This window comes from Lissotriton helveticus, chromosome 12 (assembly GCF_964261635.1).
Source record: "Lissotriton helveticus chromosome 12, aLisHel1.1, whole genome shotgun sequence".
NCBI lineage: Eukaryota > Metazoa > Chordata > Amphibia > Caudata > Salamandridae > Lissotriton > Lissotriton helveticus.
Window position 1 is genome coordinate 821534178 of NC_136073.1, and position 18745 is coordinate 821552922.

The following is an 18745-nucleotide window of genomic DNA, read 5'->3' on the forward strand; positions in this document are numbered from 1 at the left end:
ACAAACAGAGGGTGGTAGGTGGAGCTGTGGCAGCAGATGGACAACGGAGGGTGGGCATTATGGGGAGTAAACCGACATGGAGATGCTGGGGAAACAGAACTGCATGGGAAGATGGGTGGGAAGGAAGCAAGAAGGCCAACTGACGGAGAGCATGAAAAAGTAACTTTGAGTGGGGAGAAGGACAGGATGAATACAGATGGAAAACGCATGCACTCTCTCATAAAGTAACTAAACAAAAAGAAAAAAGTAGTGCCAGAAAAATGAGCAGTGGTGGGGCACAAGTAATGCATCCATGCTCCAGGGGAGGGACAAAAGCAAGAAGCAGAAGAAAGGTCTACGGAAGCTTACGAATAATCAAGCAAATGAGTGACAAGGAAGCCAACCAGTGGTAAGCAATGAGACCGCTGTAAGCCCACAGTATTCTAACAATGTGTCTCAAAACACCTAACAAAGTTGGAAAAAAAAAATGGAGAAGTGTTTATTGTAATAGACCACGCTGATGAATGAAAAAATTGCATCTCTCCTGGAAAGCATAATTGAGCCTAGAAAAAAATTATACGTGCATGAACCGATCACAACAGATTGGAAAAAAAATACAATTTCAGCTTACACAAAACAAAAGTACTCCCAACACCCTAAAACCTAACAAGTGCTCTTAAAAACATATTTACAAAAATATAATGGTGAGGTGTTAAATGTTACCACCTGTGCCCTTTTTCCATTAAGAGCACCATGTGTGCTGAAAGTGGGGTTGTTCTACTGTTTTGATAATAAGGATGTCCCACCTTAGATGTCTTAGCCACACAACTTAAGTCAAGGCTATAGACCTCTCCATTGAAATGACCCATTTCCAATATCTATGCCTTTTGCTGGTGCGAGAAACAAAAAACTTTTACCAAGTCTTTACTTCATCAGGATCACCAACACTCAATCAAGGAGTTTCTCTTAGTCATTCAAAAGACAAACCAAGCCTTTGATTCAGGACTGTTCTTCAGGTTTACCTCCTCAAAAGCCCTTTTAACTAGAGAGTAGTCCATTATCTAGCAGCCTGTTTCCACATGAATCTCCTCGCATTTTGAACCTTCATTCTGCAGAGCGAAGGATGCAAAATATCGCACCTCCCAAAGACTGATCCTTTGTTTCGATTGGGACTCTTCCAGGACAGTATAGGCCTTAGTCCCAGCTGCTGAGGCATAAGGCGGAGATCTAGCCCCTCTGACTTTCCTGTCTTCTAGTATTTGAAGCAGGGCCATTGGAGCAACAGGGTAAAATAGTTACCAAAATGCTCTTAGGAAAGAGTCCCCTCATCTCTTAACTGCGGTCATGACCTTTAGATTCTATGCCCAATAATCCACATGTCCCGTCCTGGTGAAATAGGGAAAGTGTTACCATCTCCTTTTTTTATACCCTATATAAAATCAAGTGCCTTGGTATCCAGATTCTGACCTAGAAACGCACGTATGGAAAAACTCCAGGTTTATGACAACATAATACTTAATCCAGATGAAGGCGATCTCGGCCTTCTGGTACTGCCCGACCTTTCAGCCCTTTTAGTATGACTAAACATGAAGTACTTCCCGTAATCGTTCCGATTAGAATTGGCCAGAGAGGACATTCCTAAACTGGTTCACCTTCCTCAAAAAGAGGTTGCAGTTCATGAAACTTGAATCCTTCCGATCTTCTCCCATCCCTTAGAATGTACAGCACCCTCACACACCCTCTCACCCTCACACACCCTCTCACCCTCACACACCCTCTCACCCTCACATACCCTCTCACCCTCACCCCCCCTCACCCTCACACACCCTCACAACCCCTCACCCTTCCTCACCCTCAGCCCCCTAACCCTCAGCCCCCCTCACCCACCCTCACCCTCACAACCCTCTCACCCTCACAACCCTCACACCCTCACCCACTCTCCCCCACACCCTCCCCCTCACACACCCCTCACCCACCCTCCCCCACCCAATCACCACCCCCTCACCCTCACACCCCCCAACCCTCACACCCCCTCACCCCCCTCACCCACTCCCTCACCCACTCCCTCACCCACCCCTCACCCTCACTCTCACTCACCCTCACACCCCCTCACCCTCTCACCCCCTCACCCTCACACCCCTCACTCACCCTCACCAGCATAGCATAACAAAACATAACATAGCATAGCCTAACAAAACATAGCATAGCATAGCATAACAAAACACAGCATAGCATAACAAAACATAGCATAACAAAACAGCATAACAAAACACAACACATACCATAACAAAACATAGCATAGCAAAACACAACGTAGCATAACAAAACAAAGCATAGGATAGCAAAACAAAACACAACAGCACATAGCATAACAAAACATTTCAAAACACAACAAAACATAGCATAGCTTAACAAAACACAACACAACAAAACATAGCATAGCAAAACAAAATATATAATAGCATAGCATACCAAACACAACAAAGCATAGCATAACAAAACATAGCATAGCAAAACATAGCATAGCATAGCAAAACAAAGCATAGCATAATAAAACACAACAAAACATAGCATAGCATAACATAGCATAGCATAGCAAAACATAGCATAGCTTAGCATAACAAAACATAGCATAGCATAACAGCATAGCATAACAAAACACAGCATAGCATAACAAAACACAGCATAGGATAGCATAGCATAACAAAACAAAACATAGGATAGCAAATCAAAACATAGCATAGCATACAACATCACTCGGCACCACCACAGCATCACTAAGGGGCACCAGAACATCACTATGCGCTACCACAGCATCACTGAATGCCACAGCATCACTCGTTCGCCATCACAACATCACTCAGCGCCACCACAGCATCAATCTGTGCAACCATTCAACAACAACTGGTTCGAATATGTTCTCTCACTGTTTCAAGCTTTATTACAAATGTAACAAAAAGATGTTAATATTTCACTTATGTTCTTGGATTTTCGTCACAATAACATACACTGAATATAATCTTCACAAAAGTTATTTACAAAAGTGTAAGCTGTTGCCATTATAAATTACAATAACTTTTATTTAAGTATAAATTATTTGAAAAAATTAAGTCATTGTTATTTGTAATATCAATACATCTAAGTCACGTAAATAAAACACATATTGCATTACAAATGCTATAGGTGTCACATTTGCGAAAGTTATAACTATTGGCATTGTAAATGACAAAGCTATTAATTTCGCTATTTTCAAAAACAAAACAAATAAAAAATTTGTCATTTACAATACCAATAGCTCAAACTTTCCTAATGCGAGACCTATTGCATTGCAAATGCTTGTTGTTTTATGTAGCTATCTTTTTTTACTATCGAGGTAGAGCTTTTAAGTTCCAGTGTTTCTGGATGATGATTTCACCACTCACCATTCTGGAGAAACTCGTCCTTACCAGTGAAGGTCTTATTGGCAAGAAATCAAGACTCTAAAAGGCTTTGTACAATGGCTTATAAACTTAATGAGCTTGTACTCTTTGATGTTCCTCCCTGGAGAATACATTTCTCTGGGTCACGAAAAACTCTCTCCATTCCTCAATATTGACAAATACTGAACCAACTGGGTACCATGGTAATGCCAAAGCTCCTGCTTGACCATAGATCAGAGGCTACAATGCTTCCGCCCATCTCGGTGCCAATCAAGACTACATCCTGCCAGCGTCACGCCCTGAGAAAACCTAAACACACAATTTCATCAAAGGATTTCATAGGGCTGGTCCACATTCTCCTGCTTTTGCACATTTGTGGTAGCATCGCAATGCCAGTGGGTCTATTTAGTGCATCTCTAGATTTTACATCTCACCATAACCGATGCACAAGAAGGCCAAAATTCTTAGGGGCACCAGTTGGCTAAGCTGATGGAGATTATTTTTCCCCACTTTTTTGATTAGTAGATTTCCACTAAGGGAAATGAGTGTTCAAGTGTGTTGATGATGATTGCATGAGGGCAAAATAAAGGATATCCTACCGTTCTCAAGGGGTTCTTCACTGAATTCATCAACCGCGTGCTTTCAGCTCTGAGAAACTAAATTACAAAGCTAACACCTTGTGCAGTTTTCAGCATAGACGTCCAGTCAACTGCCTAATCAGTGTTCAATCTAGATGCCTAAAGGCACAGTACAGTTTACTCTTGTTTAAGGCTGTGCTGCTTCCTGGGCCACAATTGTGAAGATCCACATGATGGAACTTGGATTACAAGTAAGTAACTTTTCCTTTTTACCCAGATTTTCTTTGTGATCAAGACAATGGAACAGAGGTTTAAGAGTGGGAACCGAGTCCCATTTAAGATAATCACATTATTCAAAAATACCATCCAGCACATTTCTGCTTCAGTAGTTTATCTGGCCTCAGTCTTATCTTAGTTTGCAACAGTTTGCCTTTGGCCGTCCTCCGAGCACATTGGTGTAATCTTCTGGAAACTGTGTTTCTGATGGATACATCTGCTTGTGGATTCCTCACCTTTTGAATTATTCCAGTGCACACTAGAAAAAGTGTTACTGAAGGTAAGTACCTTGTTCGTCATGAGTATTGAAGAAACATTCGAAAGCATGTGGAGCACAGCTTACCTTGGAAGCAGAGAGACATCAACACAAAGCAAACCTGGGAATTGACTGAAAAATCAGATGCACAAGAGTAGTATGTGAAATGAGAAGAAATGTTATTGTGAGCTTGTAATTCTGATATTTCTTGTCAAGTGCTTTGACTGCGAGACTTGGAGAAAACTAAATGTGTTGAGTTTTATGTGATAAAGTATTAATATAATCTCTCTGTTTATCCAGGCGTAAGAGTGTTCGCACAACAGCAGACTCTTCACTACGTGATGACGATCTAAGTTCTGATGGGGAGTTCGACACTGCCTACGATCCCTCGTCAATCAAGTCATTGCTCACTGAGAGTAACCTGCAGACCAGTTCCTGCTAAGTGCTGCTTTGAACATGGGGTCTTTGAACAGACACCAGAGAAGTACTATATCTGGTGACTAGAGGAACAGGATGGAATCCAGCTGCCGATCCCTCAACGTTGAGAGACGGCAAACTAATTCCAGTGACGTGACAAGTGTTGTTTCAGCATAGATATCTTTAGGAAAGGTATCGTTTGCTTCTCCTTAACCATCTGATTTGTGTCTTGAACTGGAATCCATGGATAACTGGGAGCGTGGGACATATTTAGTGCTCTGGGAAATTACTTGGCCAATATGCACTGGACTAGACATCAGCAGTTGTCGCCAAGATACTGGACAGAGCGTAAATATTGTATACCTGACTAAAAGGGCAAAGGCAAAGATTTTATTTTTTTAACTTCTAAAGGGAAAGAAGCTCGGATGTTAAACTGCACACTTTTGTGATAAATGTGAAATAATGGAATTGGATTTGTGCAGGCTTCTTAACTGTAAGTGTTGCCACTTCTGTCACCCGAGTGGTATCGCCCATTTGTAGGATGCTGCAGCAGACAGAATAGGCCAATCTGACACCTTTTCTTGAATGTTCAGTCCATCTGCTCACTTGGCGCCAGCATCCAATAGTGCCTTTATAATGAGGCCTTTGCATTCAGTGAACTATCCTCTACCTCTGGAATACATTCTTGGAATAGAGAAACATTGGCTGTCTGGCACAGAGAGAGCGGTTTTGGGTGCACACTTTCTTTCATTCATTCATTCACTTTCTCCCTCTCACTCACACACACTCACACTTCTAATGTTCACAGATCCTCACATGTGCCCCAAGTTCCCCAGGGCTTTTCTTTTTGCATACCAAGCATCCTATATTCTCCTTTACTTTTCTTTAAGAGATACAGGCATTCTACATGCGTGATTTCTAGTATGTACCTACATTCACACCTGCCCTCATTCATGTGCATTTACACTCGCCTTCATGCATTCTCAGCTAAGAGTGCACACATCTCTCATTTTCAAATATATGCACACACTTGTCACAATGAATGTTTTGTAATAATTAACAAAGTTGTCATCCATATCCACCTGTTTTGTAATTCCAGTCCAATGCATCTTGGGCAGAGTATTAGACTGTTTATTCGTTGTCGGCCACCATGACTGCTTTCCATCTCTGAATCTGTGCTTTTTGAGTTTCCTACCCTTAGTAAGCCACTTCTATTAGGAACTTTAAAGAATCCATACGTTTTTTCCACAGTTTCTCTAAGCCCAAATCTGCTTCTCAATAGCAATCTATGTAAACAAACATGGACCTGATCCAAGTCTAGCTAACAAGACGGGTCTCGAACTTCTGTTTTTCTGTTTCTGAAAGCTCTCTAGACCTCGGTGCATATCAGTTTGCAGCAGATATTATGTGCCTTGAATTTATCATGTTGCTGCTGGCTGGCAATATAAATGCTCCTTTATCAACTGAGAGGATACGGCAGCATTGACTTCAAATGTTTGTGCTAGGAAATAAACATGTCTTGACAAAATTAGAAGCCTAATCAAAATAATTGTACGCATTTACAATAGATGTAGAATGTGGTAGCAGATATCCTCATAGGGTACTCCTCCTTCGAGTAAGGTGCTTTATCTTGAGCCATAAGTGTTGTGCGGAAATTCCATCTTTGTTCATCCTAGAGATTCAAATATCTTGTGCCCTGGGTGTATAAATATTCTTTGATTTGTTCACATCTCTTATTGCCATTGGTTTGTCCTTCAACCCAAAGAAAGCTAAATATGAATATCTGAATGTATGCCATTTAGGAGTCATACATTCTGAAGTTTGGCAGAATATTTAAGGAGAGCAGATGTTTTTTCGCAGATTTGAAATATAAGTGCAGCAATGTCTGTCTTTTAATGATGGAGGTTTATTGTGGTCAGGTTAGGTTTTTATTCTGACTAGATCAAGTTGGCAGAGCTGAGTCTATTTGAGTTGCTGGTATTGCTCTTAGCATTTTTATTAGTTTTGTTTTTTATATTTTTGTGATAACATCAACATACCTTGTGCAACAAAAGTCTGAAAGAGGCCAGAAGCAGAACGCCTTATCCCTGGGATTCTAAAATTGGTTAAAAACTTCCTTTAGTTGCAGAAGTTTCAGATGTGGGAACATTGTGTCTGTTGTAGGGAACGTATTTGAAGGTATGTTTAATGCGCTTGAAGTCTTGGGTGTCATTTTCTCTCTGCATGATGTGTATAACTTTCGGCCCAGGTTCTGCTTGTTTTTCTGATCGTCCATAAGACCATATTCACTCACAGATTGATTGAATTGATTTATTGAGTGAGTGGCATAAACATCTACTAAGAATTGATTCAAGAGTTAGGACTTATAGGCATCAATTTTTATTCTCCTTTATGGATTTTAGGTTCTGCTGGTGGATGTTTACTCCACATTTCTCTTAATTTCAGGTCTAGAGCCAAGCCTTTCAGGTACATCACACCATAGTCCTTAACTGTGGAGGAATTCAATCCGTAATGCACTTTTATTATATGAACAATCCAACTAAGTGCAATAAAAGTTGAGCTATACATGTATGAAGCCTCAGCCTCCTGCAGGTGACTGCCATGATCCTGCCTCGCCTGCACACTTTGGTACAAGTACATACACTACAGACACATAATCTGGACATTGGTGTCCTGCCATCTCTCATATGCTAACAATTATTGCACAAGGTGCTCTTTCTTAACAAGATTTGTTTTCCTATTCTCTCCTGAGCCCCCGCATTACCCAAAAACATTACCCTAATCTCCGGCACAGAGGTCTGCTAGAATCCTAGTGCTGTGGGGTAAAATGTATATTTGTTGCATGAAGCAACTTTCAGAGATTGCGGTTGTACAAAACCCGTGCCTGCTTTTGTATAAATAAATTCATATATTTTTTAAAATGATGATGCAGGTAGGTTTGTGGTTTGACAATGAAGTTGTTGCTAGAATTAATATGCCTGGAGATGTGTACATAATTTTCGGTCTCCTCTGTCGCTCTCTTTCTCACTTTTCTTCCCCCCCAGTTCTCATTCTTTTCCTCGACTTGTGGGATTTTCTCTCCTCTACTTCTGTCCCCATCTCTGTTTCTTCTCCTCCTTCTGCTGTCTTCAGTTTCTCCATCGTCAAGCATGGTCTTCAGTTCCCAAGGTTTTCTTTACCTTCATACTCTTTAAGCTTTTACTTTTTGTCCTCCTAATGAACTCTCCCTCTGCCCCTACATTTCTTCTGTCACTCAACTCCCATTTTCCCTTTCCACCTTCTGTCTCATACAGCTTTAGAAGAAAGAGATTGGGTTTAAGAGGCAGAGCACTCTGCTTCTCCACTTGTGCATTTCCCACCCCATCTAACTTCCTTTGGAGGTAGAAGTGGAGGTAAATCACACCGTTTCCCACGCTCGTTTACAAGGATATATAATATATAGGCTAATTATTGTTGTACAGTCGTATAAATGATTTTTTTTTATAAAGGCTTATTAATTTGATCCAGAACTTTTATTTTTCCTTTTTGCACCGAGATACTTTCCTTTAGAGATTGTACTGCACTACTGGATCAAAAAATAAAAAAAGAGTATATGTAAATAGAATTTGTCTTCTTTAGTGATTCTTTGTTCTTGTGTGCTCTGTAGTTTCCCCTTCTTTATGTGCATTCCACACTATCAAAGCTGTCTCATTCTGGTATGTGAATGTCAAGTCCGCTGCCTTTAGTGATTTACCAACCAATGGTGGTTAGGATGGAATTTGGTTTGCTGCGTCTTCAACCTGTCCCAGTTCTCTGTCCAGAACACTGTGCTTCTGGCTACTATGTCCCCCGGGCCTGTTTCCTACCCGTGCTGGTGCTAAAGTTCAGTGTAACCAGGTTTATGTACCTTGTTGCGTGCGTGTGTCCAACTGCAGGAATGTTTCAGGTTGGTATGCTAAGAATGTTGCTGATTATTCAACACATACCTGCAGGGCCTTATCTCCCCAGTTATGTCAGAACCATTGGCAACCTTTGTGCTAGTTCATTGTCATTCACATGGCGTGAGCCCTTTTCTTATCGACTGGTGCTTCTGCGGGAGTACTCCAGTTGATACCACTTTCCTTTGCTAACTTGACTCAGCCAGACCTAAAACCCCCTCATAAAATTGCTTCTTTTAAGAATGAACATTCGGAACCAGTGGTTCTCCTCATAGCTAGTTCAAGGTGAACAACACATTTGTCAACTAGACACAAACTGACTACAGTGCTTCGTCACCCACACTAAACAAACAGTAGAATACTCAACCAGGCTGAGCAGAGCTCATCACCAAAATAAACTTCAGCCACCAGAAGTACTAACTTATAAAACGCAACTTAGATCCTATTAGTCCCCTCAGACTTCTGAACTATCCTAAACTGTTGGCACTAGTTGTCCTCCTTCTGTTGAAGGGCTTTGTTGAAGGTGGTATCTTTTATGATTCTTTTCAAGCACATCTTAGACCAAGTAGGGTTACCCTTCATGAGGCTGATAAGTGGCGACTCTCACCTGCTGATAGTATGATCGTTTGAGAATAGCGGAGAATAAGTGGCATTCCCCACAGTTGGCCAGTTTACACTCCAGAAATGGCTCTGTATGGCTGGTGTTCAGGGACATTCCCTGAGATTGCTCAGGGTTGGAAAGAAACTACAGAGTGTAGCTGTGCTGACTTTTGTTGTGCAACTGGGTGATCATGTTGTTCATATGTGATGAGGGCATCCAGATCTACCTCCATCTTTGAAGGGATTTCAGAGATAGGATTTTATCCAAATCCCTAAAACGCAGTCTTAGTTAATCCAATATTTTCTCATGCATCTGTTTCCACATCATAGGACTTTTGCCGCTGGCATATTGTAATTGGCATCTGTATGTGCCCTAATGCCTCCAAGCAAAATATGGGAGCGGAACTTGCTAAGTACTGTGTTTGCCAGCTCTTGATTTTACTAGTTCAGAGCTCTCATAGAGCTTCTCTTAATCTTCCTCTGCCCAGTCCATGTGTTTATATATGAGCATGCATCTATTTTCGTAACCAAGTCCGCCATTTGCTTAGTTCTTGTTTTCAGGAAATGAACACAACAGCCAGAAAATTGTTAATATAATTGATATAATTAAGTCATGGCCAAAAGATATGTGCCTGAATATTTGCCCCTATTTTGCCATTGTTCACTCCTCAACTCAAATTCTTTCAATGCAGTCATAATGGGTTATTTCGCAATGCCACTAGCTTCTACGTCTGAGTTTCACTGACAACCGCTTTCTCAGATTTCAAAGATCTGCAGTTCTGTGCCTGTTTTAGTTTGTTCAGAAGCAGAATACTTAGAATTCAGGGAAACAATTAAGACCTGGCCCTTCACACAAAATATCTGAGACACAGGGCCTGGCAGCTTCCTACTCCAACCCTTGGATATTGCATCCCACTCAGTTGAGGAAGGTGTTGAGGAGAAGATGGCCATCCAAATAATACAAGTAAACCTGGTACAGTGCAAGTCCTCCTAGAACTCCTGTACAGCCCTAGCTAACTCTGGCACTCGTGTCACACAGGAAGAGACCAGCTGACAATGAACAAATCCTGCTGAGTTCATCTCTCCGACTCGCCAACTTGAACCTGCATACGACCACTTACACCTCTAAACATTATAAAAAGTTGCCTTTGCATGCTTATCTCCCATAGGTGGTCCTGGAGCAGGACAATGGGGCTCTTGGGGTTTTGCCCTTCAAACCTCAGGGCAGGATTTCTCAAAAATGCTTATACTAGACTACATGTGTCCTGGTCTCGCTGATGGCTGTCCATTTCTCTGAAAATGTTGACTCCCATGGATCATTCAATGGGTTTGATAGTGAAGTGAAGGACCGTGTCAAAGTCAGAAGAAACGTCCAACTTCCGAGGCATGCTTCCAACAAGCAGCCCTCTTCATATGAAAATGGTGGCTCAGAGCTGCCATATTGGAATGAGTTGTGTTTGCTCAAAGGCAGCATGAGCGCTTTGCTTCGGATGTAATAGGTCTATTTTCTTTAAAAATAAAATTATGAAAAAGAAACAAAGTAGGCCCTGAAGAAATGAGAACTGGACATCGGGTATGTTTAAAACACCGAGTACCTAATGTGCATTGTCTTGGTTTAGCGAATGGGGGGATGGTGAGAAAAGGGAGTATCTTGCTGCAAATGGATTAACAGCTTTGTACGTTTGGTGAACTGCGGTGTCCTGTATCTAGTGGTAGTTGAATTATTTTATTGTTTTTTTGTCATGGATCCTTGTGCGACTGTGGTGTATTTATGGATTTTACATGTATGTGATCTTGGGTGCTTAAGGCAAAATGCACTGCTGTTTGAGAGCAGCTAGTTTGTGTTTCACCTATTTGTGCACCAAGACCTAGCACCATGGTGTGCAAATGGGAGGATGTGACTGATGCGTGCTACAGGAAGTAGTGTGTTAGTGTTTGTTTTGTTTGTGTCTGCTTATTTGTACAAGTACAGCCATTGTTTACGCAGAGGAGAATCAAACAGCCATGTATCCTGCTTCACCAAGTGTTGGTAGCAGTAGGAGGTGCTTCTTATTTTATCGCCTTGTGTTGATGTGCCAGCGGGACTGGTGCTGGGAGTGAGCCTGCACTGTACCAGTGTTTGGATGTTATGTTTTCATGTGCTTAGTTACAGACAGTGCCTTCTGTGGACTATCATCATTCTGGATGGGAGAGGTTCTGTCCGGCATCTCTGCAGCTTTCACAGGGTGTGGTGCTGTGTGTCAAATGGGCTGCTTTCTGCTGTCTGGCACTGGATCATGTTGGTTTGGCCAGCTGGCGGAGCGGGATGTTTGGTGTGGCGCGCTGCTGCAGTTATGTATTTATGGGTGTACAACAGCGTGTGGTGTCCTTGTGTGGATTTGTTGGAAGTGGGACTTTGTCACGGTATAATTTAATAATGTTTGTGAATGTCTGACATTTGTCCAGTGTGTAAGGAAAGGGGATGTTGTAATTACTTTGCTTGACTGTCTCGTTTTGTGTAAGCAAAATGGGGGGGTGGTAATTGTTTGGCATGTCATATGTATACATGTACAGTGTGGATTTGTACAGTGTACAGAGTGCGGAATTGGGTGCTATGTCAATGCGACATTATGTGGCGCACTGAAGTGAGTGTAGTGGGGCGGCAACTTCAGGGAAGATGTACACCAACGGGAGCCCTAGCGCTGAGGCTGCCGGTAGCGCAGGTAATAAACCTAGGTCTTACCATGCAGCTCCTGATTCATCTATATGAAGAACCTGTGTCTAGATTTCACAACAGTACGATTATCCCTTTGGATCAACAAGGAAAGGTGTCGGACCTGCCAAACCCGGGGTGGATCAAATCGCCTGGATCTTCGTCTTATTCCATGGCAGCTGGGAGGACAAGGAACCATTCAGGGTCTTCTTGGGCAGATATACACAGAGCAGCCACTTGGTCTTTTCCTTCTATTTTAGTCTCTCAGTACTGAGGTGAACATAAAGTATGCTGGAAGGATTCCAGTACTAGGGCTCGGTCTACGCGAACAAATGCTTGGCTGATTGGTAATAAGGGCCTGGATATATTGCATGACCATGGTCTGATGTCCTAGTTCTACATCAGTAACTGTGTAGGCCACGTCACGTTTGGTCCGCCCTCTGTAAGGACTCGGATGAGGAAGTAATGTATTGATAACCTGCAAATAGTCTCATTTCTCCAATTCCTATTATTTGTCCCAGCGTTTACAATGCCTGGGTCCAGCTTTGATGCTTACTTTGTTAATTTTTAAAGGATACATTTGCCATGGGGAGGAGGAGAACTAACCTGACTCATCAAATAAAGGTAGACTTAAACTCTTCTTCCAAACTCTTCACCGGGATATCTGTGCAGATCTTACTGCAATGTATTGCTAGGATTTTCCCTTGGGACCTGCAAGTAAATTAAGGATCTCACCTACAAAACTATTAACTCGCTGATTTTCCTTCAATAAAATTGAAATCTCTGACCTATATGTTGCACGCTGTGCTCGGCAGCTGCACAGTATCCTCTTCCAACATTTTTATGATGAATCAATCCTGTGACCAGACATTGTACATAGATACGAGTTATCATACAAGTATTATACCCCGCAACAGCGAAGCTTCCCTGGAACACATAGACATCTACAGGAGGTGCTTTTCACCACTAGGGGTCTAGTTACAGGCAGCAATAGTGGGATTACCTCATTAAATTCCGATCCACCTGTTTTTCCAAGTGTAGTAGAACCGGACCCAATTTTTCCAGTCGATAATTCTCTGGTTGGAAAAATCGCATGAGGCTTTGGCCTCAGTCTCCTCTTTTGGGACAGGTGGAGAATATAATGCTCCACCTTCAAGAGAAATCCTACTCCGCCGAATCAGCCAGAGGTCCCTGGATACACTTGCCACCTGCTCACAGTGTGGTAACGCATACAAATGTATCATGCACCCAGTACGGTGCAACTCGTAATCCGCCCTTATGACTTCTTAGATGCTGTCCGCGACTGACCTATTAAATAAGGAGGTATGTTAATATCACATATGTCCTTAGTCGGAATTTCTTCTGGGTGCACATTTAGTCAAAAATAATGTATGGGCTGAATGATATGGACTGTGCCACTTATGATGCCCCTCCTCAAGACTCCACCTACATAGCTCCATTCGCTTTCGGAATCCACACCCTGACCCACAATTTCTAGAATTCCAAGCTCATATTTTTTTCCTCTTCCCAACACTGGGGGTGGATATGTCAGATGTACTCTGAATATTTAAGCCACGGTGCCAGCCGACCCAAGGCTGAACATCCCTAATTGTTGGCACCAAAGCCAGATTGGCAGCTCTGGTATTTTTCCCAAGAACAGACCAGTCCCTTTGGCAGCCTTCCTTCCCAGGCAGAATCCAAGCAGAAATAAAAGCTTTGAAAAACAATGACATATTGTTAGAGTAGCAAAATATGCCTAGGCGGGCCACCCAAAAAGACATTGTACATATAAAAAAGAATTTTTAAAAATCCTGGATAATGAAAGACCACTCCTGGGCAGACAACATCTATTATATTTTAACTAATTACTTTGGCAACACTTACCACATTTTTTCCCGCTAATTATAGCACTTTATTGTGAATTGTAACAAACTAGAAATTCCATCTTTAAAAGAATCTAGAGGAGCAGGTTACTTGTTAGGTGAAAAAGGGTTGTTATAGTTGTGCCATATTAGTCGTGCACATTTTTTTTTCAACATATACCATGCTCTTGGTTCAGTTAAACTTTAGGTATAACTTTCAGTGTCATAGGAAAAGTTATTATATTATATTCAGTGTTTGACCCCAAAAAAAACAGTTGAAACATATTTTAGGAACACATTCTCATTATTCTTTAGATGCAAAGTTTTGTGAGTAGCCGCCCAGCTCATGATTTCATGGCAAGGACAGGCCTTAAATCACAAGATGGACAGGAGGTGAGCATGGGCTGGACTACACCTTCTACACTTATCACACAAACATAGCCAGTTTCTTATTTTCAGGCTCAATCATTCAGTTTTCCCACTGCTAGTGTTGATGGGATGTGTGTCCTTTGGGGTTGGCATCTGAGCCCAAGAGCAGTAAGACTCTTTTGTTGGTAGTGGAGTTGGTGTTAGTCACTAATAGCCACGTGTGTTTCCAGTTGGTTGTTCTTTAATAAGACAAGATGTCCATCCATTGGGAGTGGTAACTTTCCCCTGTGCTTTTAGTCGATGATGCCAACCAGGCTAGTGTTGTGTTTAAAAGTCTTAAATGTCTCGCTCATTGGGCTATCTTTTTGCTTCTGTTGTCCTAAAACTGTGTGCTGCATTCACGAAACCCACTTAATTTGAACGTTTTCCCAGCTTTGCTCCAAGTCAACATGTTTCTGAATTTACCCCTGAAAGTGCCCTTATGCATTCTTCAGACTTGGTCCAGTATGCACGGAGACACCTTAGCTAAGTGTATGATATATAAATACCACGGTGACACACTGCAGTATACTTCAAGGTGTCAAACCAACAACATACTCCTCACAGTGCACTGTTTATAGGACTTGCCTGAGGCAGTGTGCATGCACGGTCTATTCCAGGTCTGTTGTGTAGTAAACAATCCTAAAAGGGCTTAGAGCCAACCCGCTACCACCGGTTTGCATCTTACATACGCGTGCACACACACTCTTCATCTTTTTAGATTCAACACATACAGACCACAGCTTTGAGGCGGCATATATAATGCATGAATCACTACACACAACGCCACTTTACTCCATTCTACTCCACTCTGACATTCCACTCCGTTATACTCCACGACACACTACTCCACTTCAGTCTACAACACTCTACAATACTACTCAACTCCACTCTTCTCTACTCCATATTGTGCCACTCAACTCTGACACTCTAGACTACTCCACTCTACAACATACTACTCTACACCACGACCCTCTACTCCACGACAATCCACTATACTGTACTCCTCTCTAAACCCCTCCACACTACTCCACTCTGCCATTCCACGCTATGCCACTCCAAATTTACACAACCCCACTCACCACACTCTATGCCACTTTACTCCAATCTGCTACTTCACTCTACTCTACTCCCTGACACTCTACTCAACTCTCTGCACTCCTCTCTATGCCTCTCCACTCTATGCTACTCCACTCACAACACTTCACTGCTCTCTGCACCACTCAACGCCACTAACTTTTAACCAGGCTGAACAGCATTGATGCTGGTGTACAATATGGCTAAAATACATTGGCAAAGCCAATAGCTCTCACATAGGTGAGACCTATTGGCTTTATTTATTTATTTGCTTATATGGCGCCTGAATCACCCCCGAAAGGGTATCTCCGCGCTTACGGGCACATAGGGGAAAATACAGATACTGAGGGAGACCTCTAGAATTTGCCAGTGCTTGTTGTTTTTTCAGGGTAAAAAATGAACAACCTACACTTTTGGGCATTTGTGGGAAAACCTGACAATTTGTGGTTAAGGTGTAGGTCTGTAGCAGCTCGAGTTAAGTTTTCATTTCTTGTGAAAGGTAGAAAGGGCTCGGTCTCAAACACCAACCGAGAACAACATGATCCAGAATTGGTTGGTGTTGCTGGAAAATATGACACTGAACATTTTTGTGTTATTAAGAAAAACAGGCCTCCTGACACTTTAAGTCTGCCGTGACAAATGACTAGGGAGTGTCTGAGCTGGAAACCATTAGAATTTCTGCAGTTTTTTTTTCTTCAGTCCTATTTAAGGAAAATGTGAGAGGCAGGTCTGACTCCACAGTTGGAAAAAAACCAAGCAAAACGTTTCAGGGGCTTGCTTCGTTAAAGTGGAAATAGCGAAGGAAGACAATCGTGCACAGGGGTTATTTTATCTGTGGTCAAGGACAATATAATGTTTTATCTGTAGAACATAAGCGAGCGTAGTGTCCAATGTTTTTCTTGGGAGCCCGCGGCCGTCGCTGCTATATGGCGAGGTTGCCACAATCCAGGTTTCCTGGTCTAGATTCCACCTCATGCCTTTTTCTTCCACCACCTTGCAATTTCGGTCTCCATATGTCATTGCTGCAGATTCTTCTACACCCAGGCTCGGACTGGCCTGCAGGGCAATTTGCTAGTTTTTTTGGGGGGGGCCCTGCAATTTATAGGCCTGTTTTAAGGTCTGTTGGGACAGTTATTACTGTTGATTTCCCTGATATTAAAACAAATATTGACTGCAGCAAGCTCAAATCCATGCTGTTTCCGTACCTTGTAAAACATGTAAACAGCGTGTCTTTACAAGTTCAAAACTGCCCCACTTTGCAAACGGGTCTCACTTTTTTAGCAATCTAATCCACTAATGGGGCCACTTTTATTTTGGTGCCTGGGCCTGTTTTCTGTGGCAGTCCAACCCTGTTTATATTCCTCTCTTCTCTCTTTGTAAGAGAAAGATAAGTAAACGGAGACAGAGAAGGAAGCAAGGATGAAAAAGAACATGTCCGAGGCAGATAAAAAGGCGGGAAACGTAGACTAGTGGAAGAAAGGCATGAGGTGGGACCATGAACAGGCAGCATTCGTAGTCTGCAACCAGGGCATTTTGCAGTGCCACAGTTAGCTCCTAAGAAAAACTCTGGGGCCCTCATTTTGCTTAACAGATTAAGCACTTTTAGTCATATCTGGATGGGTCACTCCGAGGCAGCCCCCCTCCAGGTGCTCAGAGATGCTCTCAGCAGACTGGAGGGAAATATCCCCCTGCCGCATCTCAATGTACGCTCTCAATGGTTCTTTGATATCATTGACCTTGGAAATGTATTAATGGTGGAGAGTTTTTGGAGGTTTCAGGATCCTATCTGGTGCCAGACTGCCTCCTTGTCTGCTTTCAGAATGTGATGAGGGGGGTAAAACCAGCTCTGTTCTACAAGCTGCCGCCTTGGAATTCTCTACGGTTTTACTCAATTTCCGCCCCTTTTCAATGCCTATGTAGAACGACAACTGGTGGATCTGTTCAGCCTTAAGCGCACCGAGGCCCAGGATTGTGTGGATGACTCCCAATCATAGATAAAGTTATCACTGGAGTGGACTTGGGGTGCAGAAGTGCTGCCTCTGCACCATTGGTGGTGAGTCAATGCCCAGCACCGTACCCTAAACAACTGACCCCCTGATGTCTCCTCCTCGGTCCCGGTTCATAAAAAAATAATGCTTTGGCCTAAGAAGGCATTAATCAAACCTCAGGCCTCATGCAAATATATCTCTACCTTAAATTTAATGAATAAGTTCGAAAATGGTTATCAATTTTGTAGTTTCTAGTGTTGTGTGTTGAGAAATCTAATATTTTTAGGCACCTGAGCCCGGGCTAGAAGCTGTTCTCCAGGCACTGGTCCCCTCATGCCTAGAGGCTGGGAATCTTAACCTGGTCGAATTGCCCTGATCCCTTTACATGTCATGCTGCATCTTGCTGCATGCCCCATGTAAGGCAACCGCCTCGTGCCATATTCTAAGTCACTGTCTGCAGCCTGAACTTTCCACCTACACATCATTGATTTCAGGTGTGTCGGTCTAATTAGTTCAATTGCAGCAAAAAAAGGCCATTGCCCGCTTTGGTCTAGCACACAAAGGTGTACAACAGGAAACCGTGTCACTAATGACCTGATGGAGGGTGGTGACTCTAATCCCATGGTGGACATCTCGCAAGTACAACGTAATGACCCCTCTTGTGCACACTCCACTGGCTTCCCATTTTAGCCATGCCATTCTTTAAGCCGGCCTGCACAACCTCTCCGGGAGTCAGTGTTGCCAGTGGGCCTACCTGGGTGGAAAACTCAGGCTCTGACGGGCAGCCCGTAGTTTTCATTGATGGGACCCCATGTTTACATCATTGTTTTCCAAGCGATAGTTTTCCATAGAGCACTCCGACCTTACTTGCAAAAATTTTCCTTTTCAAGCTCTGCCTTTTTTTTTTTTTTTTTTACAGTATAAAAAAGTTTAATAAAAATGTAAATACTACCCTACCATGGATACAACTGACTACTTGTGATTCATCACATTCACTTTACTTCTAAATCTGACTACATATTTCAATGAATTACTATATTCTATTTAACATAATCTTTGTATAAGTACTTGAACTAAAACAATTTTTAAAGCTGTCAGAAATTATATTCTAAAATGTTAAGATATCTTAAACTTGGCAACAATATGTCCAAATGGCCTTGTGAATCTAAAATTCTTATTAAAACTTTGCTCATCGTTTGCTCATCGTCTGAAAAAGAGAACTTGAATATTATCAAGAAAAACTTTTAAATTTCAATCCTATTGAAACTATATATAT

General features: G+C 42.3%; 1 protein-coding gene across 3 annotated transcripts in view; it reads left to right on the plus strand.

The window, feature by feature from the left end:
- CGN (cingulin) overlaps positions 1–8529 on the plus strand; it is a 222679-nt gene extending 214150 nt beyond the window's left edge. For all 3 annotated transcript variants that reach the window (XM_078671006.1, XM_078671007.1, XM_078671008.1), the window contains exon 21: positions 4809–8529. In XM_078671006.1, the coding sequence (XP_078527132.1) occupies positions 4809–4950 (142 nt within the window). In that variant the 3' untranslated portion in view covers positions 4951–8529. The remainder of the gene's footprint in view (positions 1–4808) is intronic.
- Positions 8530–18745: the final 10216 nt, after the last annotated feature.